At 36.5% G+C, this 24,684-nt stretch overlaps 1 protein-coding gene across 1 annotated transcript in view; it reads right to left on the bottom strand.

The window, feature by feature from the left end:
• Positions 1-24,684, bottom strand: part of KHDRBS2 (KH RNA binding domain containing, signal transduction associated 2) — a 368,904-nt gene that overhangs the window by 185,864 nt on the left and 158,356 nt on the right. The window contains exon 4 of the mRNA XM_015815904.1: positions 3,401-3,547. Coding sequence (XP_015671390.1) covers positions 3,401-3,547 — 147 coding nt within the window. The remainder of the gene's footprint in view (positions 1-3,400; positions 3,548-24,684) is intronic.

Genomic DNA, 24,684 nt, shown 5'->3' on the forward strand with positions numbered 1-24,684 from the left:
GAGAGAGAGAGAGAGAGAGAGAGAGAGAGAGAGAGAGAGAGAGAGAGAGAGAGACCCCTAATTTTCCAGTTGCTGTTCACCCAGAAGGTTGGTTACTGCAGAACTGAAGGACCTCTGAGAAGGATCTGGTTGAACCCTGAGGATGCCTAAAAATCTGGGATTTTTAAAAATTTATCCCAGCATTTTACAGTGATAGGGTTTTCTGTTATTCAAATGCCACCCCTCAACCCTGCCTAGTTTTTCAAGTTCAGCCATGGTTGGTTTAGTGTCCATCAGGATAATTTAAAATGCAATTTAGCATTTGTTTTTTCTCTGAAGATAATGCCATTATTATCTGTCCAATGTCCAATGTTTCAGGAAGGTCTATTAAGAGCTTGAGGTGGAAAAAAAAGAAACTTTGATCTTGGGATTTACTGATTAGATTGATTTGTTGTTATAGAAATGGCTAATTTGTACTATTGTGGAAAAGCAAAAAGTGGAGGTTCGATGTTAATGCTTTATTCTACTGCAACAGAGGAAGTCAGAAGTCAATGCTCCTTTTTCTTTCTCCCCCCTCCCCCTCACTTTTTCCCTTTTCCTTCCCCACTGGGTCCTACTATCTGGTGTTTTTGGTTTTTTTTTGTATTTTGTATTTAATTTTATAATACAATAAAATGTTATAATATAAAAAAGGAAAGGTCTCTTAAGAGTCCTCTTGCACCACCAAAGTGAGATGTCCATAATGAGACACCAGGCCTTTTCTGTGGGGGCTGCACATTTTTTATCCCCAGAAGTCCATAAAGCTCCCTCCCTTATAATTTTGTCTTACTGTTAAAGAAATTTAAAGACAGTTTTGTTTTCCTGAACTTTCAACTGCAGCTAGGTTTTGTTAGTATCGTCTTGTGGAAGAGTTGATTGTTTATTGTTGATATGTGGTTCCCGATGATTTTTTTTAAATGATCTTGATTTATTTTATTATTGTAACCTGCCTAAAGGCTTTTGAGATAGGCATACTATAAACATTGCCAAACAAACACTTTTTTAAAATCTCTTTCCAGTAAATTTCTACTTGTTTTTCACATATTCATTCTCTTGTTAGTATTGTCTCATAGATACATCCTTAAGAGAGAGTGGTGCCCATTGGTTGACAATTAAATTTTAAGAAACATATTAAACCTAGGGATAGAAAACCTAGCCAGTGGATAGGCTATTCTGAGTAAACAATGATCGAACACAGCAAAGAGACAAACCATAAGCAACATTTAGTAGTGTGTCTTTTGCAGTGTAGTTAGTAATTGGAGAATTAACTCAGCCGTAGAAAGTAGAACTGGATGGGTGAAGAAATTTGAGCAAAAAACAAAACAAAAAAAATCTTATAATAATTCTTTGAATATATATTTCTTTGGTTTGTTACTGACAACAGATGGTCAGTCACGACAAAATGACAGACACAAGTAAAGAAGTTATTGCTGTGCCAATCAGCATCCTCTCTGTTTAATAACTCTGTCTGTTTATGTATCTAATATCTATATACACTAAATATTAAGGTTTTTCCCGGCTCTAATGAATGTCTGCATTCTGAATTCAGAGATTTGTTATGGAATTTTTACACCTTTCATTTCTTTTTTTGTCGCCTTTTGCTCTCCCGACTCATTTATTTATTTAACTTTAATATTCTATGCCCTGAGGATGTCTGCCATTTAGTTCCTGTTGGATATGCGTGTTTTAGTAGCAGCATGTGTTATACATGTTGCAGTATTTTGATTATAGTAATAAAGACAACAATGAATAAGGGCAAAGGAATGTATAAGGCATATCACTGATATACTATATGGTATGCTATATATATCATATGCTAGCCAAATGTGCCCCAATTTATAAAGTCATCTGATGTCACACCTGCTTTTTTAACTATCTTCATCACTTAGGGATTCTAAAAATATTAGATGTTTCACTGTTGTACAATTCCAGTGTTGTGACATATCACAGGACTGTGCAGAACTTTAAATAAATGAGTTTTGGGGAGGAGAAACTGATAAATGGTGGCAAAAATGAGCCCTTTTAATCACAACTGGAAATGTAAAAAATCATAATTTGCTCCCTTCTATCCATGAGATAATACAATAATGCAAAATATAGCATTTGAAAAATGAAAGGAATCTCTTTTTGTAAATCACCAGCGAGAATTACCTGAAATTCTTGAAATTGCATGTTGCAAAAGTATCTACAATTTCAGATTCCAGTTCAGACGACACACAAATGTGGGTGTGCATGCGTATTCGTGAAACCTATCTGGAAAGGCCCAACAGATCCCAAGTAAACTCTACATCACTAAGTGGCATGGGAAAAGCTCATGTCTGTTAAATAATTGTGCAAAGAGACAAGGTAAATGAAGAGGTAGTATAACTGTGCACTGTGCAGTGCTTTCAAACTAAACCTAAACAGATGTCCCAGAACATGAACATAACAACATTGTCTTAAGTTCTTGCCATATCTTTCGTGGGATCTCATAGCAGCCCATTGCAGACTGCATGTAACCCCTGGAAAAGATGTGGAAGTTTCAAAGATGCATCATACCATGCAACACCTTTGTGGTATGAAATCTGAAGCACAGCACAGCCCTGATAAATTGCAAAAATGACGGTGAATGCCCTTGGTTTCATTACAGTAAACTTTTTTTTTCTGCCGTTAGTTTCTCACAAAACCCCATCAGGTTTTGGAGAACCATAGAGTTCCACAGACCACAAGTTTTTTTCTTATGGTTAACTTTACCTGTATCTTGTTCTCCAACTATAAATTCATGTTCCCTCTTATCCTTATCTGTAATAGCAGTCTCAGTCATGCCTAACATCTTTTCCCTGTTTGTTTAGAAGAATTGGCAGAACCGGGGGGTGGAGTTGAAAGAGGGATCAGCCTAGAATCCCTATGTAGCCACAAGCAGACTAAGTCCAACCCTCCTTACATTCTGTTGACTCTTATCTAACTCAGAATCAGAGAGGAATGCTGCCCCCTATAGCTGGCAATGACTAGTGGAGTAAAATCCACAGGGACTCCTTTCCTTATCTAACTCCATGCAGGTGCTAACCATGCATAGGCATGAGCAGAAATGCACCACTTTAATTGGGTCTCAAGTTTGGGCCTGATCTTTCAGGTCTGACAGTTTGGATTCATTTCTTGGATATCAAAAGAAGCAACAGCACACAACAATGAATAAGCAACAGTTAACTCATTTGGCAATTTCCAAAAATATATTTCAAATGCAGAATAATCAAGGGTTGGTATTTTCTTCGACTGGTGATGAGGACAGTAGCGGAAGAGGAACCAACATCTACTAATGATAATGATTTTCAAGTACTGTGTTTAGTGCAATGGAATGATTGCCATGTTCTGTACATTTGTAATAGCTCTGCAAGCAACTTACCGGAACAAGAAATTTTTTAATTTCTTCCAGGGCATGACTCATCCGTGAATAAGCTTCTCCGGGAGGGGCAAAGACTTCAATTAATACATGTAGTTCATCACTCAAGTGTGCATATTTGGCTTCCTCACTTTTTCTTAGTTCTTCTTCCTGTGGAGAAGAGTATTTTTAGAAATCACTTTGCATTGATTTACCATTTGTAAAGTAGCAAACCAAAGGTCATAATCTAGGCAGACTTTCAGCAAAACGAGGCCCCGTGAGAAACAACAAAATTCTTGTATAAATTACTTGACAATCTGAAAATCACTTTGTGTGGATAATGAAAACTAGCATAATTAACATCTGCAACAGATTTTAATCAATAAAGCATAGAATGGTTAATGCCTGACAGCATGTTGAAATTTTCACAATGCAAAAAAAAAAATCCCACTTCTAAACAAAAGAAAAAAGGATCGATTCAGGTTTCTTTCACCAGTGTACTTGATGTTATGATATAAAATATATCCTAAAGTACTATTTATTTTGTTTGGTTTATATTACCACTGTTCATCAAGAATTGCGCCCAGAATACTTTATTTAAAAAAGAAGAATCAAACTAGAAGAAACAATTATTAGTAAAATAGCTGAATACATATGTTAAAAACAGCAGCATTTATTGCAATATCTAAAAGTATTTATCAAAACTAAAATGTAATAACATGGTAAAAAAAAAGGAGTTCCTGCAGGTTTTACTCTGCTAGTCTTGATCAACTGTAGGAGGCGGTGTTCATCTCCATTTCAAGGCCATTGAGCCAGCACTGTCCAAATACGTTTCCGTGGTCACGTGGCCAGCATGACACCACATAGCGCTGTTACCTTCCCACCGAAGTTGTACCTATTTATCCACTCACATTTGTAGGCTTTCGAACTGCTAGATTGGCAGGAGCTGGGGCAAGGACGGGAGCTCTCCCCGACACATGACGCTCGAGTCTCAAACCTGGGCTGCCAGCTTTCCATCTGACAAGCCTAGCATCTTAACTGCTGAGCCACCGTGCTCCCCCAATAAAATGGTAGATATGAGAGAAATCACTCTTCTCTAGAACCACTCTGGGAGAAAAAGCAATATTTTGGCTCTGGTTCTGGATACACACTTATGAAATATGCAGGCCTTGGCATGTTGGAATTATCCCTAATCTTGTGTTGCAGGTGCTTAGACAGAAAACCTGGTTTATATTTTCCCCATATTCCAACTCAGTGCAATCTGTATAATGGCCAAGATATACAGTATCCATATAATAATCTTTACCTCAAGCTGATTTCTTTAAACTTTTATGTGAAATAAAAATTCTAGACTAAATGCTCTGCTAGAAAGATGTAAGGAAAGAAACCGTCTCCTTGGAAGAACCAGTGAAGGCTTTCTTTTGCCATTTGTCTCTAGCACCACAAATCAACTGCTGTGGTATTCTGCAAGTGTGGGGACAACTGCCAGCCTTTCGGGTCTTTAAGAAAAAAAAACAAAGAGTCACAGTGATAATTTCTTCTGATGGAAAAGCTATTTACAAACTACTCTTTTTCTTCCACTAAGAGAAAAAACTAAAAAACTAAAAAAAACTTTCCAGACATTTCCTTCATAGCTGCAGATCCATCAATTCTATTCATTCACTAGGATATGTACGTAAAAAGAATATGCTTTATGTCATACAAGATTTCTACTTATGTGATGGAATTTTTTCTCTGCGTTCCCTCAAAGCTTGCTGAGAAGGTTTGAGGATATACCAGAGCAGATATTTTAGGTGCACAAGATTTTATAGATGAACAGGAATTTCTGCTTCCCAGTTTTGTTGATGGAAATAATTCTGTGAGTAGAAATACGTGCCATAAGTGACATTTTCACAGAAGAAATATGGAGTTGTATTTCTTGAGTTATGAGATGCTTGGGGTGGGTGTGCTTTTTCATGTATCATGTTTTGTTGTTCATTATTTATAAATTTAGTGTTTACTCCTAGCACAAAGAGAATAAACTATGTCATCTCCAGGGATGGTCAGTTTTCCTCTGCTCTGTGGTAATTTCATGGGAATGGAAGACTTTTGATTTTATAGAATAAAATCTATATTCAGACCAACTCCAGAATGCATCCTTTTTGTTTTCTTCACTGACAGAGTTTGACTGTTGTTCATTCATCATCGTTGATGAAGATCTTTTTATTTTTGAATATTATTTTAAGATCAGATGTGTTGTGTCTGAAGATGAGTAATCCTGATACTTTAGGCACAGAATTTACTTGTACATGTTGAACAGATATGTGTAGGCACTGCCGAGTAGTAAGTCTACTGCTCACACTTACATTGTGCTTCAGCAGTGTATCTTACTTCATAAGCTTGACAGTCCTTGTGGATTAGGCCATGCCAGGGAAGGCAGCTTTATGCCAGCATTTACCAGGGAATCCTATCTATATCAAGTAACTTCAGGAAGATGTTTAGTGTGTCTTTGAAATGTTTGTTCTACCTTCCATGTGAGCATCTTCCACCAGAGAGTTCCCCAATAGGAGGAGATCCAAACAATACTGTGATTTATAGAATACTTAGGAATAATTAATATCTTGCTTAAGTCCTGGTCAACAAGAGCTTGAGTAGCAGAAAATAAATTGAGGTACAAATCCAAAGATTGCCAAATCTTTTCCACAGAATGTAAATATGTTAGGTCACCTTACAGAAGGCCTCATGTTGAAATTTTTTGATTATTTTGTTCTTGGATGAGGCAACACATGACTCAAGCAAAACAAAGAAAAACTTCAAAAGCAGCCTTCCTCATTATGAACTCAGGACGAACCACTTTTATAGTAAAGAGAGGGGAATGAAAGAAAAATATTTGCCTAGAGCAATGCTGCCACTTTATATCTAATTATGTTAAGTTGTTCTGGTAGACTTCGTATGTGACAAGTTTTCTGAATGATAATGTATGTCTGATGAGCCATGCAAAATTTGCAGGTTTTTCAGCCATCTAAGCACAATGCAAGAAACTATATCTGAAATTGATGTTACTATTGAATTCTGAATAAGTTCAGAAGAGATCTATGTCTTTTTCCTGTTGAATCTAGCAATATTGACCCTATTTTTAACCAGAAACTGCTCTCCATGTGTACTTGTTAAGAATTTCATGGCATACAAAACAATAATTAAGTGTTTGACTAATGAGGTAGATTTAACTATTAGGCATATCAAAAGCATACAGTTTCTCAGTTGACTTTGAACTGTTGTCCCTAAAATGTTATTCTTCATGGCTGATTTGAAAGAAACCAGCAGGAAGAGGGAACAGGTCCTATACGTTGCTCCTATTGTTATTAAATCCCCTGTAAGATAATGGGAGACTCAGTCAATTGTAGTTAATTTAATAATCAAAGTTTAGCCAATGTGTGTACCCAACCACAAAATCCCCAGGTCACAAAATCAGTGCAAAATTCTCATGACTCTATAGGTTGCTCTGCTATATATCTCTTCTGGATCAAAGTCTTCTGTTGGAAAAAAACCCCAACTCCATTCTTGGAAGGTACTATATGAATCTAATTCATAATTACTTGATTTACAATACTATTCTGAGTCCCTTGGCCAATATGATTTTAAAAAATGATAACAATTAATAGATACCAGTCTGTGCATTCAGAAAGTAATTGAAAACTTGACTTGTCTCTTAGGCTTGGAGCAGATAGGTGATTGAGCCCCTGTAGGTTGTTTTATTGTCATTTATACTATATCTTCTGAGTATGTATTATTTAAGCCACCCCTATTTTTTAAAATTTAAGACCCCTAAAGTCCTCTGAAGGTAGGCAACCTTTAAACTGAATAACTGAATAAATTAAATAAATGAATAAAATAATAATAGCTACATAGAATTTTTATTACAGTTGCTGACCAGAACTGCAAACAGAAAAATAAAATAAAATAAAGTAAAAGCAAAATAATAAAATAAAATAAAATAAAATAAAATGTAACAATTGGTGATAGATTCATTAGCGGACAATAAAACTTTGATTTATAGGAAGTGTGACAACATTTAGCTATGTTCCAAGAGCCTGAATTATACTGACCTGGTGACAAAAACTGTACATAAAAAAGATCAGAATTTGTCAAGTATTTTTAACCAGGCAAGGAGTTATAAGGCAAGTCCTTGAATCTCAACATACTTTTTATTATTTTACTATTTATTATTATAAAATAATGAATAGCAAATAATAAATAAATAAAACCACTGCTCTTATCTCCCCAAAATCCCCCCTTAGCCCATTTTTGACTCATGGATGAAGAAGAGATGTAAGATTTGTACTTTGGATATACTACATACTTTATATGGTTTGAGTCTTACAGTTTGTGATTTGCATTTCTTTCTACCAGTGGATATTCTAGTATCTTTAATAAAACTTATTAAAAGCTGTGTCCTTTAATCTCTGTCTGAGATTTTTCTGGTCCCAGTATTAGTTTGGCTGAAGTCTAACACATGAACATACTCTTCTGGTGACAAAATGTTTTGAATTTGTATTTTTCATACTTACTTTAGTATGAGAAAATAGCTTTTTTATTTTATATATTCACTTTCTGATTAAATTGTCTTTGTTTTTATCCAAAACAAACATATATAATGCGATCTTTCAGATAATTTACAGATTTAAAAACAGATATCACTAGATTGCCTGCCAGGTGTTTCGAATGTAATAATCAACTGAGCTTTTTTCTGCAGTGTAATACAATATCTGCTCAATAAATGTGTAGGAATTCATGCCACAAGTCATGGCATAAAGCTAAAACGGATTTTGCAAATACCGTTATGCCCACCCCAAGGCCCAGCTGTAATAATGATAATAGTAAGTGATGGTTTTATAAGGGTAAGGTAAAAAAAAATTAGTTAAATCAAGCAAGACCTAAATTGCTTTCTGCCGAGCTAGTACAAAATATTTATCACCTGTGGGATAGCACAATACAATGTCGTCCAGCATTTTAAGTGTAGAAGCCAGCCAGACAGTTGGATTTTGTAAGACTGGTGACAGCAGGATGGTTTATGAGGATTAGGAGAAGATGTGGAGCATGGTTGTTACCTCCTATCCTTTGTTATCAGGCTTCCAACATATGCTACATTCAGTTATTGAGTTTCTGCCTAACTATAGGACTAACCCTGACTTTCCAAAGTCCCCTATGAGATCCTTGAATAAGTTGGCCTTTCTCTTTCTCTAAAACTTGAACCACTAGGAAGTCAGCTCAGATGAATTTAAAAACAAATCTGCCAGAGTTAAATCCATTCTTAAATACCCAGAGAAGTCATTAGCTGTTTTTAAATGCTCTGGCATATATACATGATACCAAGTTCAATTAAAATGCAGATGTACTCATCACCAAGGAAGGCTGGTTAGGCTTCAGATGAAAGAGGGTTGAAATTGTCTGAATTTTCTAACTACTCATATTCTAATGTAATTTTCTATGATATATAGTTTTCCACTGGGAGAATAATTTCTACTTTATTCGGGAAAGAGAGCAGATGTTTGCTGACTGTTCTACTCAATTAAGATTTGAAAGCCAATACACTTGCCCACTCAACAGGCCATTAAGACCTGTTACTTTTCCCTCCCAGACATGAGAGCTGGGATATATAGGTGTATCTGTTTTGTGAATTGTTAGAAGGAGCTTCAGTTTTTTTGATTTAGATTATTTTAACTTTGCCTAATTATAGCAATGCCAATAGCATTCAGTCTTATATACCACCCCATAGCGGTTTACAGCACTCACTAGGTGGTTTATAATGTCGGCATTATTTGCATATTGCCCCCAACAATCTGGGTCCTCATTTACCGACCTCGGAAGGATAGGAGTCAACCTTGAACTGGTCAGGATCAAACTCTTGGCTATGGGCAGTGTTTGCCCGTAATACTACATTCTAATCACAGCGCCACCAGGGCTCTGATTATGGGTGTCCTTTTTTTAACATTATATTGTGTTTGTAAATTGGTTATTAGCCTCCCTGGGTTATGGATTTAACATAGGCAGCCATTAAATTTTCTAAATAAATAAATACTAAATAATCAATAATCCCCCTCAAAAAGCTGCCCCTAAGGAGGAACCTTTGAAATCATAAGAGATCTGTGGAAGACTGGGGAAAAAAAATACACACTCTGTTTGGCACTAAGTTAATCCATATGGCAGCTAGTCTTAAGATATGCATAAATTGTTCCAGGATGATTGTCAAGAAGAGCTGAATCCCTGAAAACAGCTGCAAGCATTTTTCCATTTAGTATTGTATGACTTAATACAAATTCAGTGCATTGAAGACCGGCTTGGGACAGTTAAGCATGTGGCCTATTTACTTTATTATTTGTAATTATTACCCTGCCTTTCTAGCTCATAAGAAGTTAAGTCAGGGAAAAACATAAATATTTACACAGATTGTTTGATATTTTTGGATTTTTAGTTCTCAACTAAGGATCTATTATTTAGCAAACCCTATTGGGCTAAAATGAAAAGTCTAATTTTGAGGAAGTACTTCCAAATCCTACAGAATTGATATCCGTATTTTGGCTGAGAAATAAAAAGAGTTGTAGCGAGAGAGATTGTAATATCAGATGCTGGGAGCCAGTTCAACAAATCAGAAAATGCATCTTGTCTTTGATTCTTTCATATCAAAAGAAAAGCGTCGCATTCTATTATACAGGACCGTTGTGCCGTAAAGCCATTCAGAGCACCATAAGGTGCTCCAATTTGCCAAAACATAATCATAAGGACTGATTCAAATAACAATAACAATAACAATACAGTTGGAAGGGACCGTGGAGGTCATCTAGTCCAACCCCCTGCTCAGGCAGAAAACCAGATAGAACCAAATGCCCAGCTTGATTCAGGTACTCGAAAAGGCTTTGACAAAATCTGCTGAACAAGTACAGAGGCCCTTTTCTATCCGATCAGAGGAAAAACTTAAAATGCATCAGCCTTTTTCATGTTTACTTAGAAAAATTAATGTGTCTAATTCCCCTAGCCAGCATGTTAGTTCCTGAGGAAGTTCTGCCTTTGACCTCAACGCAGCTGAGACTTCAGAAAAGGAACTTGTGATCACACTTGAGCCCCCGAAATCGAGACACGTTGTTAAGTGAGTTTTACCCCCATTTTTATGACCTTTTTTGCCACAGTTCTTAAGTGAATCACTGCAGCGGTGAAGTTAGTAACATGGGTTGTTAAGTGAGTCTGGCTTCTTCACTGACTTTGCTTGTCAGAAGGTCACAAAAGGTAATCATAGGACCCCAGAGCACTGTGACCATCATAAATATGAACCAGTTACCAAGCGTCTGAATTGTGACCACGTGGCTATGTGGATGCTGCAATGGTCGTAAGTGTGAAAAATGGTCATAGGTCACTTTTTTCAATGCCTTTGTAACTTTGAACTGTCAGTAAATGAACTGTTGTAAGTCGAGGACTGCCTATACACAGATCAGTTAGAAGATTTACCACTCTTTTGCCCAGATTAAAGGTACGCCAAAGTTTCTAATCAAACTGCATATACTAACTATATGTAGTGGAAGAATGTCTGGGTCACGCCTAATTGCTTCTTTGTGCAATTATTTCTGTCACGCTTCAGTTCACTTCCTTCAATACTCCTCCAATCTCCTCTTCTTTCCAACGAGATAAATCTAATCCTTCTCAAGAAGATACACTTGTGTGATAGCAGTTTTGCTGATCCTTGAGACAGACAATTGCGCACCCTCCCTGCAAATAATAACACAGAGAGGTATGGTCTGATTGTCTCAGGCTTACGATCTAGATTTTTTTTTGCTGAAATTGAAGTCTAATCAGTGACAACCTCTCCATATAACCGTTCAACTGATAGTAGTAAAGCTTAACAAAGCCCAAAAAGAAAGCTTGGGTAAATCACAACAGGAGTCAGAGGAGCACAAAAAACTTAAGATTGGATTAGCCAACTGAAGTAAACCAGAGAGTGAGACGTTGTGAACCGAGCACAAAAACAGCAACAGACATTAGTATGCAATTGGCATATTACTACTGGCTTCTAGCTGGTGAATAAATTGTCTTCAAATATCAAAGTACAGACATTATGAAGAAATGTTTCATCTGAGGTTTTTTTCACTCTCTTAAATCAGGTCAGCCTTAAAGATCAACAATAAAAAAAAAAACTTCTGGGTTGTACATTTTGTTGTAAATAATCTCTTCCTCAGGAAAAAGGAGAGTAATCGTTTCAGTATAGATTCTTAAGTGGCTTCTCTTTCTTTTTCTAATTAAGTACAAAAAATTATTCCAGTACAAAATAATTGTAAAATATATACATCTGGGGCATATATATTTGTTATTCCCTTTTCAGAGGCAATTAGAAAAAAATAAATCTTCCAGGCAAAGGATATGATCAAAGGGTACAGTTAATCTTTTTTGGAAAGAAGAAAATTCAGATCCTATCCTCAGAACATAATACCTCTACAGTACAAATTAGTGAACATCCAAGATTCCAAGAATATTAATCTTCCTAATTTATTAATTCTAATGCCCAATTTATCTTAAATTCCATTGTGTAATTATTTTATCAGAATTTTGCAAATGGCTTCCTATGAAAAACTGAAGTTCCCATCCTTTTCAGATAAAAATACCCTTTCTTTATAAACTGTATAAGTTTTAAAGGTACTATTTTCTCAGGCGCTTTGAGGAGAGAATTAAATAACGTAATACATTCTAATTCCTTCTTAGCTCTTTCAAAATAGTGAATATAATAATACTCTTTTTTTCCTACTCATTACCGAACATGTGACATCTCTTCTATAGGGTTCTAGCGGACTCTCCTCCTTGTTGTCACTCATGTCACAAAGGAATATGCCATGGCACTTTATGGTAACAGATAAGATAGCTGAGGCAGAGAAGGACACAGATGGTCTTTTGTTGCTTTTTTGCCTGCTAAAACTTTTTTGTGCACCTGTGAATCTCATATACCAATTGATTACGTCCACGTATGCTAGCTGTCTCTTGTTATATTTTTTTTATACCCCCAGGTGGACTAGGTTTAGGGTTAGGATTATTGATCATTGGTTGACAGTTACCTCTGTGCATTTATGTACCCATGCAAGAATATACAAAATAAAGATACTGCATGGTCCATATCCATGGCACGCAAAAACATTTTGAGATTTTAACCTTACTAGGGAGCAAAAAAGGAATAGCCCTCATATGGTTCCTCTGTCAGGGATCTCCAAACTTGGCAACTTTAAGACTTGTGGACTTTGACTCAATGCTGGCTGGGGAATTTTGGGAACTGAAGTCCACAAGTCTTAAAGTTGCCAACTTTAGAGATTCCTGCCCTGTGCTATGACCATTCTGAAAAGGGGGAAATGCTTAGTTCCTAAAAGCCAAGATATTAATTAACTACCCAAAAGTTGCAACTTGCAGTTGTGACCGGAGAGGGCTCAGAACTGAGAGGTTGGGAGAAAAACCTCAATATTTTACCAGCCAATTTAGGAGTACAGGTAGTTTTCAACTTACAACATTCATTTAGTGACCAAACAGCACTGCAAAAAGTGACTTATGACCATTTTTCACATTTACACCTATTGCAACACCCTCAAGGTCACTTGGCAACTGTTTCAGATTTATGACAGTTACAGTGTCCCAGAGTAATGTGATCAACTTTTGTGACCTTCTGACAAGCAAAGTCAATGGGGAAGCCAGATCCACTTAACAACCGTGTTATTAATTTAACAGCTGCAGTAATTCTCTTAACAACTGTGGCAAGAAAGGTTGTTAAATGAGGCAAAACTCACTTAACCATTGTCTTGCTTAGCAACTGAAATTTTGGGCTCAATTGTGGTTGTAAGTCGAGGAATACCTGTAGCCAGAGCAGAAATGAAGGCAAATCCAAAGGAGCAAGTTGGTCATGGCTAAGTTTTGTGGGGAAGAACTGCCAACTTGGAGGGCTCCCTACCTTCCCCCTCCCTGCCAAGTGAGACACCACCAATCTTGGCATTATATTTTAAGGAAGTCCTTGTCAAAATCAACCCTAAGCAATACTGACTAGGAAACACTGATCCTTTGGATAGAGACCATAACCCAGTTCACATATTGCATCATGTCATCATAAGTCTAAACCATAGGCTGTGGTTTTCGAATCATGATAGTTAGGTTCACACATCCTTTTAGCTCAAACTAAACCAACCAACCATTCCCATGAAATCCTCTATCCTTCTATTGCAGGCAAGCAGTCCTGCTTCTCACGTCTATATATATTGTAACTCCTCCCTAGATGTTCTACCCAAGGCCGCTGTTTACATCTTCAAGGTCATCTCAATGGTATGGAACCATCACTCCCTAATGGCTCTTTCCAAGACCTTTTGTCGCACCCTTTATAGTGGTACATGTTGCCTCACATGCTTATCATGTACGGTCGTTCCACCCCTGGTAGCTCCAACTGAGTCAATAAGGGTTTCCTTGATTCCTCAGAGTTAATGCCGAAATCTCAGTATTCAGTCTCCAGAGTCTCGAATTAAAAGGATCAACATCTGGTGATGAGTAAGCTCTCTGTCTGAAATCAGGGCATAGACAATGCAGGTCTAGACAGAGAAACAACATGATGTGTTCTTAGGGCATAATTTTAACGAGAGAGCTGCTGCAAAGTCCTCATAAGAAGGGAAGCGTGTTTTGAGCAAAAAAAAAAAAAAAGTGAGCAAAGGTTTAACCTTTGCCTTTTATATCCCATAACCTAGAATCATCATTGCTTGGGGAAGTAAAATATCACCGACACACTGAAAATATCTTTTTGTGTTTAAAGGCTGAAAGTGTCACGATTAATATATTATTTTTCCTTCTAAAGGTGAATCCACTAATATTTGAGTGGTAGCCTTTTCAAAATAATGTGGTTTTTTTTTTAAAAGCACTTCTCAAGCATTCACGACTGTCCAGTTTATCAGTGGTTCATAAGATCATTTAAATAGTAAAAGGTTAAAAGAACAGAAAAAAAAGAGAGAGAGGAGGTGGGAAAAAGGAAAAGAAAAGAAGGAAAGCACCTTTAAACAAACCACACTGCCTGGAAATCATTGGATCAGGAAAAATGCCTGGAAGAGTAAGCAGTAAGCCTTGCTGTAAAACCAGGGAAAAAAATAGAGTCAAAAAACACACAGCTTATTTTTAGAATAGTATGAAATGTAATGATGCCAAAAATGGAGCAAGGGTTGATATTAGATAACAAAGAACTTCCTTTACTTTTCAACATAGCTTTACTGTTTCATTGTATGAAAATATTTCCATCATAAATGTTGGGCTGACTTCTTTAGCCAGGAAAGGCCATTTTGTCAATAAAATAATAAAACAAAACAAAACAAAACAAAATCCGTTATTTTGCTCACTTCTGTTCTTAGATGTTTTTCCTTTGGCTCTCTTATCCTCCAGCTTCTCATCCTTGCCCTAAAATTCCTGGAAAGCCATGCGATAGCCTTATCAAAGAGCACCCTACCATCCTTAACCAGGAAACCAGTCAGGCTGACACCTGAAGGGTCCACGGTGCCCTCTGAGCTTGGTTTTTTTTCTTGCAGATGTTTTATTACCCAAATTTGGTAACATCATCACTGTTAATGCTAAGGTGATACCTTTCAGAAACCAAAGAGTCTGAAAAGAAGGTAATTGTTGGTTCCTTTGCTGTTCACCAATAATTAGTGTTCTGTGGCATTTTGCCACCTGGATTGGAAATTTCCTAAATATAAAGACTGGCAATGTCAATATAACTGGCCCACCAGACTCAGATGGAGTGTTCCTGTGGCCAGATAACTCCCCTTGGATATTTTTGTTGACCTCCCAGTCTCATACTAATTGGATGTGACCATGCTGAGCTTTTTGAGATCAGTCAAGGTCCCTTAGGTTATGGTTTTTGCACCAGTAAATTATCTATCCCTTTATTTGATTTCTATAATCACCTGTCTCAAACAAGTGACTTGGGCTGCAAACAATCATAGAATAATTAAAATCAGTTGCAGCATTGTGTAATTATAATTGCCATTTACAGATCTATCATCTCTGAATTTGTCTGATAGGTTCCTAAGACGTTAGCTATTGTCTTACAGCAATTAGGCTTGCTTCAATCAATTGATTCAAGACTTCAGACTAATTTGGAAAATCAAGATGACTTTGCTGAACTTATAAACTTCTGAACTGATTCAGAAAAAAAAGCTACTTCTGCTCAATTGCAAACATGGCTGAATTTTCTCAACCGGTTTGAAGGCATTTGATTTAATTTCAGTTAAATTTCCAATTTGATTTGGAGAGCTCATAATTATAGATTTTTCTAAGAAATTGCCTTTGAATTAGTTTTTTTGAAACATTTTTTGTTGCACTATCCTAATAGAAGCTAATTCAAGAAATGAGATTTTCTTACAATGAAGAAAAAAGAAAATCACTACTTTTCTGCATGTTTCTTAATTGTATGTACATTTCTATCAGGCTTCCCTTTTATTGTCTCTTTTTCCAGACAGAAATATCTTTTTGTCACAAAGAAGATGCTTTGATCCTAATATAATTTTGCAAGCTCTTCTATATCCAAGAGCCTTTTTGAAAGCATACTGTATTTTCTCACAATATTCCAAATGTGGTGCAAAAGAGATTTGTGGAAAGGAATTAATCCCAGCATGGAATTCATCTTTCTGCCAGCTGCTACCTGCTGCCATTATCAATCACAAATTCCAAGTCTGCTTCCTGGTTAGTCACCACTAGCTCAGGTCTCATTAATGTATTATAGTTGAACTATTAAGATGGGGAAAATAAAGCGATGAAATAAATTGCTATGAATGGGCCATTGGCCATGGATTCTTTCCTGGGAATGAGATAAAAATTACTTGATAAATGAATGAGAGGGATTTAAATAAGTATGATTTTCAGTGATAGCGTTAATGTTAACCTGCTTTTACAATTTCAGTTCAGCCCAAGATGGGTGTGATTATGTTACCCATGGAACAATAGTACTGACTACAGCAGACAGGTCAAACTCGCGACGTCACGTGACGTCGCGAGATGTATCGGGACTATTTTGCCATTGCCGGCAATGGGGTGGGCGCGGCTCCAGTATGATGAAACCGGCCCGCGGGCTGGCAGTTTGACACCCCTGGACTACAGTAAGGTAAAGCCGACTTTACCTGTAACTGAAACTGTTTGACTGTTTAAACACAATTTTACTGTTTAGCTGCTTTCATGCCATTTCCATCCATTTACTAAAAAAACAAAAAACAAAACTCATCTAAACTTTGAGCCAAATAACACTCCCCAAGATGGAATTGGTCCATAAGTGTGGGTTATGACTAAGACAGTCTTTACACAATAATTTTTGGGTACCATTTGTGGCCTTTCCTAATTAAGAGGCTTTACTCACAGTCACTCATGTCTTTTTCAACTCACACTGGATTACTGTAATGCACTCTAGATGGTTGCAATGTTAGTTGCAATGTATGTAGAACTAATAATAATAGTAGTAATAACAGCTTTACTTGGAACATCTTATATTCTGTGACCATACTTTTAACATTATCAAATAATAATATTCCCTACCCCAGGTCCTTGGGAGGATAAGTGGATAAAAATGGTAAATCCAGTCTAAACATCTGGATGGCTACGGTGAACCATATGTATAATAATAGGTAGATATTGCCTATTTCAATTACATACTCAAACACAGTTGCTATGGAATTTAGCAATTTACTTAAGGTTGAGGAGATAACAGCAAACAAGGAAAGGAATATAAATCTAAACAGAATCTCTGAAAAAGAGAGCGAGTAGTTTTGCTTTCAACAGAAGCAAATAGAAGAATAGTAAAAGTCCAGTTCAAAATTCACAGAGCCAGGTCAGGTTTGTCAGCTAGTTTAGAGGTCAGAATTTCACAAGCCAAATCCACAAGAAAGACACACAAAAGGCAGAGATCAGACAGTTGTTTCCAATTAAGGAACAAGACTACCTATTAAATTAAGCTGCAGCCAGTTGTCTTTAATCAAGTTTGGCAAGGAGCCTCATAGAACATCTTTGCTCTGCTCTCCACTCTACTTGCTGGGTAGGAGGGCTTGGAGTCTTTGTGTCAACATCTGACAGCTCCAGTTATTCAAGTGGTGCCTCATGTGATTCTTAGTATCTTTGTGTCTCCTGAGGCTGACATTCCACAGATTCAGCAGGAACAGCTTCATCATATTTGTAATCTGTCTCCTCAGTCATGACACTGCCTTCAAAGATCACCTGGTATCTTCAGTTAGGGCTACATGTAGCAACTTGGACAGATATGGATGCAATCATTTAGTACCTCTAGTGAAGGAACTGTTCTGGCTTGGAAGCCAATTAGCTTCCAAGTATAATGTAAGACCCTGGTTTTCAGTTTTTATGGGTCTGAGTCTGAATAACTCCAAACTTCCTCCTACCAGTTGAATCTGTTTTTTCTAGTAAGACCTAAAGGTACTGTCACCAAGAGAATACTTGCTTCAAGGGCCCTTGGCAATGGGTTCCTTGTTTCAAACAGGTTATTCCTGTCTGTAGAGGCCAAATCTCCTTTATCATGTTTTTGGAGAGGCATACAAATATAGCTCTTCAGAATGGCATTTGGAAATTTGTATGACTCTGCTATGTCTGAATAGTGGGGCACTGGGTTGGCTGTTTATAACTACATTAATTAAATTTTGTTTTTAATCTAATTGTATTAATACTATAAGATGCTCAGATATTTAAGAAATATTATAATGTTATAATACAATAAATGTGTTCTACATGATCAGTTTTCAAGATAATAGAATCAGTTGATGTTTTAAAAAGTCTCAATTATATTTATCTGTAGAACTTCTAATAATAATAGTAGTAATAATAGCTTTACTCGGAACATCTTATATTCTGTGACCATATTTTAACCTTATTAAATAATAGTATTGCTTATCCCAGGTCCTTGGGACGATAAGTGGATAAAAATGTCAAATCCAGCCTAAACCTCTGGCTGACTGTGCAGTGAAGTATAATCATTTATATCTTCTGAAGATACAATCTTTTCAGATGCTATATCTTGATGTAAAGAGATAAGAAGAGAGATGACCCAATCTAATTTATGAGAGAAATATAGTCTAAGAAAGGTATTAAATATTGCATAGCATTTCTTAAGTAATCTACTTTAGGATCCAATGTTAAGTCATCACTGGGACCAGAGGTTTAGTTTTCCGAGCTTTCGGACTAGTTCTGGAGCCCATCCTCAGGGTAGACAGGCTCCAACACAAATCTGAAAGTTGGAACACTAAACTTCTGGTCCTTGTGACGACCCACATTGGATCCTGCAAATTATCCTGGGACATGTATATTTGTTTTCATTTGTAAGTAATCTGCTATTTCATATTTTGGGTTATATTTTAAAATCTTGAAGCTTGAAATATGACTGTCTCGCAAGCTTGTTGTAAATAATTTAGTTATATTCAGCACTTATTAAGTGAAAATTAATGTTATGTCTAACATTAATGTCTCCTTCATAAGAGAAATTTATTCTTGTACTGTTAGTTACACCGACATAATTTATCAAAATTCAGTCCTAAATAAACACCTTGGTAGCAATTAGTTCATTCGAATGAAATTAAGATGTAGTTTTACTGGGATTTTTGATACTACTCTGTTTGAAGTTTTCAAAATCCTAAATTTGCATATGCAATGAAACTTAGATTCATGGTGATCTTGGTCAATGTCTGGATTTTTTCCATTTATAATTCAAAACTGAAAAGTGAAGGAAATTCAATTGAAAGTTACAAGAAGACAAAGAGAAGTATCACAGAAGTAAATGATTCACTACTATATGGAATGAAACAAGTGTTGATCACATCTCTCAGCTTCCTGAAACCTGTTATCTGCAAGGAACAGGAATCAGCATGTCAAGGAACAGCTGACTAAATTCACGGTCAATAATTCACTCACAATTAGTCCTTTCTTTTTTCCATTGCACAGAAAGCCAGGAAGAGAAAGATACTGAAAATTAATAAATGGCAATGCAAATAGGTTTGGGAGATTTGATTTTTGAAACCCTGATCTGGGTTATTTGGATAATGGAAGGTAGCATGAAATGGGTTGCAAATCAGAAAGAATGGTGAAAATGTATGTTGACAAAAGCTCTAATGTGAGGATTTTGCTTTAAAGGCTTGTGCTCGGTAGAAGGAAATGGGATTGGTGCCCTAATTAGAATTCTTAAGCTACTTAGTGAAAAAAAATAATCAGAAATGAATATTGATGCATTATACCTATGGGATTCACTGTCTCAAAGTATAAAAAATAAACCATGTGAGCCTGAAATTTTAGTATTCAAAAGAAAATATGTTTGATATATTAAGATCTGATGTGATGAGTCCCATGACTGGACTATTATTTCTGATTAGCCTTTCATTATGCATGAAAGTATGAAACCATACACACTCACATATACACATATATACCCTATCTATATATGTATATTCCGTATCTTTGAGAGCCATACTATTCTGCTTGATAAGCTCCATATCATTCCAATGTAATAATGTGTATTACATTAACATTACGAATAGGAAAAAAAATCTTAGGATTTTTTTTTTAAACTGTCACTAAGAACTGTTAAAAATAGTCCAACCTTAAGTGTTTTGGCTGAAGGTGTACTGAAGTAAGTATTGATAGTGCTGCAAATTGTTGTGGGATTTAAGAATAGTTTTGCTTACCCTGAGCTGCATTTCAAAAGGTGGAATGGATTCCATGTGATGATTAGACGACCTCAGAGGACAGACGGGGTCTATTTTAGAGGTAGGCCATCCAATGATTTTCTGTATTTCTGCTGTATTTCCCAGAAAGAAGACAAGTTTTTTTCCCCTTAGCTAAATAACTGTGAATTGAGGAAGGAGGAATTAATCCTAAAGTTTTTTAACGTAATCATAATACGCAAGATAAGATAACAAAGGAAGCTGGTATTAGAAATAAGGAAAAGTACAAATCATGAAAACAAGTGGCTGAAACAGAGAGAGAAAAGCAACCATAATTGTCATTTCAAGATGGGAGGGAGATTTCTAGCTTTGCCCTTCCACAGGCAGAAAGTGAATGCTTACAATCGATATACCAGAATAACAGAGTTGGAAGGGACCTTGGTCAAGCAGGAGACCTTATATTATTTCAGACAAATGGTTGTCCAGTCTCTTTTTAAAAGCCTCCAGTGATGGAGTATCCACAATTTCTGGAGGCAAACTGTTCCACTGATTAACTGTTCTCACTGTCAGGACATTTCTCCTTAGTTCTAGGTTTGTTCTCTCCTTGATTAGTTTCCATCCTCTGCTTCTTGTCTTGCCTTCTGGTGCTTTGAAAAATAGGTTGACCCTCTCTTCTTTGTGGCAGCCCCTTAGATATTGAAAGACTGCTATCACGTCACCCTGGCCTAGTCCTTCTTTTTATTACACAATTCCTGCAACTGTTCTTCATATGTTTTATCCTCTAGTCCCTTAATCAACTTTGTGGCTTTTCTCTGTACTCTAGAAAGAGTCTCGATATCTTTTTCATATCACGGTGAGCAAAACTGGATTAAATATACCCCACCTCTGGAAACTTTTCACATAAAGGAAAATTGGTTGGTAAATCAGGTCTACAGATACAGGTGTTATAAATGCCCATCTGCAAACATGGAGAATGCCAGGAGGTTGAGACTGAATAGGACTAAAAATCCCATGGTTGAGAGCTATACAGCTCAATAGGATTTATTACAAATCATGTGTAGGGTCGCTAATGTTTGCTGCTCATCAGAAAACCTCTACTAATCCATTTAGTTTTTGCAAATGGAAAGAAAAAATAGCTCAGTTGCAAAAAGACCTCTTCCCTAAAATAGGCTGTGTTAAGCAAATCCATTTTCACCATAGTAGCAGCTTACATATTCAGCTGAGAGTAAGAGCCCCTGGACTCAAAAGAAATTATGCTAGAGTAAGGACACAGAGGTTTATGCTTATTATGCTTACACATTTCTATAATCTCTCTCTCTTGCAATATATTTTTGTGCGTACATATGTATACAAGAGGGTTGTTTATACACATGATGCATGTATATCTATAAAATTAATTTTAAACAATATTGATCAATTCAATATCACTCATTTAATTTTTCCCTAATATTTGTTTGTGGGGGGAAAATTGCCAGGGTTGGTTTCAGTGTGAGAGCAATTTTAGTTGACAGGAAAAGGAAACTACAGAAAACTGGAAAATTCCACATAAGATTTTTGTTCAAGTTTACAACTTTCTGTCTAATCATTCTTTTTGGGTGGCATTTCTATAAATTCAGAATTACCTTTCTTTGGATATCAGATGTCAGATATTCTAGTAGTGTTTAATACAACTATTACTCCAAAACCAAAGGCCTTTCATAGGTAGGCTCCATGAAAACAGAATACAAAGTTTGCTCTTCAGTCCCAATAGCCCTTCTACTGTCAGCTAGTGCTATTTTTCTTTCATTTCCATACACGAAATACATTTGCTTTCATTTTCTTTGAGGAGCCATGGTAGAAATCAGCAACCAAAACTGCAGAAACATGCAATTTTCTACTCATCTGCCAAAGTCAGCTCTCTAACTTGGGTATTTTGCAATGTGACAGAGAGTAAGTTTCACAATGTTAAAAAGAACCACTATTTAAATTCAGAGAATGTTCTATTCTATAATAATGTTTGTGAATCAAATTATGCTATGAATAATAATGCTACTTTGAATATGTAAGAAGAACATGGAATATTATTGTTCTATTGTTGGCCCTTTCTCCTATAGGCCACTGCTTGGAAGGTTTTACATAACCGAAATCATAGAAGCATAAGGCTGGAAGGGACCTTGGAGGTCTTTTAGTCCAACTCCCTGCCCAAGGCAGTAGTCTTTATACCAGGGGTCTCCAAGCATGGCATCTTTAAGACTTGTGGACTTCAGTTCCCAGAATTCCCCAGCCAACATGCTTATACCATCATGGACATGGAGTTAGGGGCATGATGTACAATTCTCCACTGTCAATAATCAAAACAGTTTTTTAATAATTTATTTATCTTTTTATTTATTTATTTGGTAAATTTATATAGCTGCCCATCCCATGTACATGACTCTAAAGTTTAAAGTTTAAAATGACAAAATAACCCAACAAAACAACCAAAAACATAACAACAAAACCATTAAGGAAACATTGAAAACAATAACAATCATTAAAAGCCTTACAAAGAATTCTGTGATTCTTCCTGACTTGTTCTCCTCCGTATTTTGTAAATTCCTCAATTGGCTTAAGCAATGGAAGTCAATATCTATGTTCCTTGTGCGGAACGTGGTATTTTATGTGAGGCTTAAGTTTACAAGAAGAGAGTGCGACTTGACCATTATATAAACTCATGAGAAATGAGATGTAAGACTGTCACAAAACAGGAAGAGAAAGAGGCTCAGAAATTAAATGTGGGGATATACATAAATGTATAGAACCAGATTTTCTTGCATTGTGGCTGAACTCAGGTATCTTAACTACCCAAGCAGAGGTCTTGGCATCCTATGAGAATGCAGCATATTGGCTGGTTGCATGAGGAGATCCTCTCTTGCTTTACTGGGATCTTCCCAGGCCCAGTCCAAAGATTGGGAAGATGGAGGTTACAGCCTGTCTCCTCCCCCCACCCCATGGATCAGTCACTTCCAATGACCAAGGCCTTACTGGGATCCTCCTTCCCTCACTCCATCATCATGTCTGTTAGATGATTAGTTCCACTGCTCTAACCATACATCAGAAAGTACTTCTTCCTAGGACCACAGCCAGATCTCACATAAGAGAGAGAAACTGGTGGATTTTTAATCACTACTGAAGGAAATTCACTAATTGCTAAACCTTAATGTGCCTGGCAATAAGCTATTAGGAGAACACTATTCAGTTGGCTTGTTAATAAGGCAGAATTGAGATTAGCTACATAACAGAAAAAAACTACTCTACAGGTAGTCCTCAACTTATGATCACAGCTGAACCCAAAATTCCCATTGCTAAGCAAGACAGTTGTTAAATGAGTTTTGCTCTATTTTACGACCTTTCTTGCCATAAGTGTTTGTTGTTGTTAAGCAACTCATTGCAGTTCTGAAGTGAATCTGGCTTCCCCTTTGACTTTGCCTGTCAGACGGTCACAAAAGAGGATCACATGACCCCAAGACACTGCAATCATCATAAATACATGCCAGTTGCCAAGCATCCGAATTTTGGTCACATGACCAGGGGGATGCTGCAGTGGTCATACGTGTGAAAAATGATAATAACTCACTTTTTCCAGTGATGTTGTAAACTTTGAATAATCATTAAATGAATAATTGTAAGTCGAGGACTACCTATACTATATTTTATAATGCCTCTTGGATTGGGGGACAGCATATTAAACCAACTACTGGATGTGATTAAGAGAGAAGAGAAGGATATAAAAGATTTGAGACAAGGTGCTCTCAGCTTATGGACTAGTTCTGTTGAATAAAGTAAATTTGATTATTAAAAGGGTTCAAAAATCAGGAAATATGAACTGGGATCTTCTGGAATGCAGTGACTGCTTTTGAAAATAGGCACTGCGTACAATGTTGGAAGACCTGAAGGATTATGTTAGAGTATCATGGAGAAAATCTAACTATAGCTAGTTTTTTAATTAAATCCAACTAGAGGTAGCTCTTGAATGACAAACATTCATTTAGTGACTGTTTGAAGTTACAAAGGCATTGAAAAAGCGATTTATGACTGGTTTCCACACAACGTTGCAGCATCCCCATGTTCATGTGATCAAAATTTGGGCGCTTGGCAACTGGCATGTATTCATGACAGTTGAACTGTCCCAGGATCATATGATCACCATTTGTAACCTTCCCATCTGGCTTCTGACAAGCAAAGTTAATGGGGGAAGCCATGTTTGCTTAATGACTGAATGATTCACTTAATAGCCGCAGTGATTCTCTTAACAACTGTGGCAAAAAAGATCGTAAAATGGGGTGCAACTCACTTAACAACTGTCCTGCTTAGCAATGGAAATTTTGGGCTTATTGTGGTCATAAGTCGAGGGCTATCTGTATGCGATTTGCACGACTTGAAGGCACATAATCAGTTAATCAAAAAGTGGACAAGAGAATTACCAACATTGCCCGGTTATTGCTCATTATATTGTGGATGAGAAATTAATCATTAAAAAAGTACATGAAATTATGTTAATAGCTTTTAAAGATTGCATTAATGTGGCACACCTCAATTGTCCCTGTATCTTCAGAAATGAAATGATAAGTCACACAAAGTTTTCCTGAGAAATATGCTCATGTCTGAGAATATACACAA

Source organism: Protobothrops mucrosquamatus, unplaced genomic scaffold (assembly GCF_001527695.2).
Source record: "Protobothrops mucrosquamatus isolate PMUCROS unplaced genomic scaffold, P.Mucros_1.0 scaffold384, whole genome shotgun sequence".
Lineage (NCBI taxonomy): Eukaryota > Metazoa > Chordata > Lepidosauria > Squamata > Viperidae > Protobothrops > Protobothrops mucrosquamatus.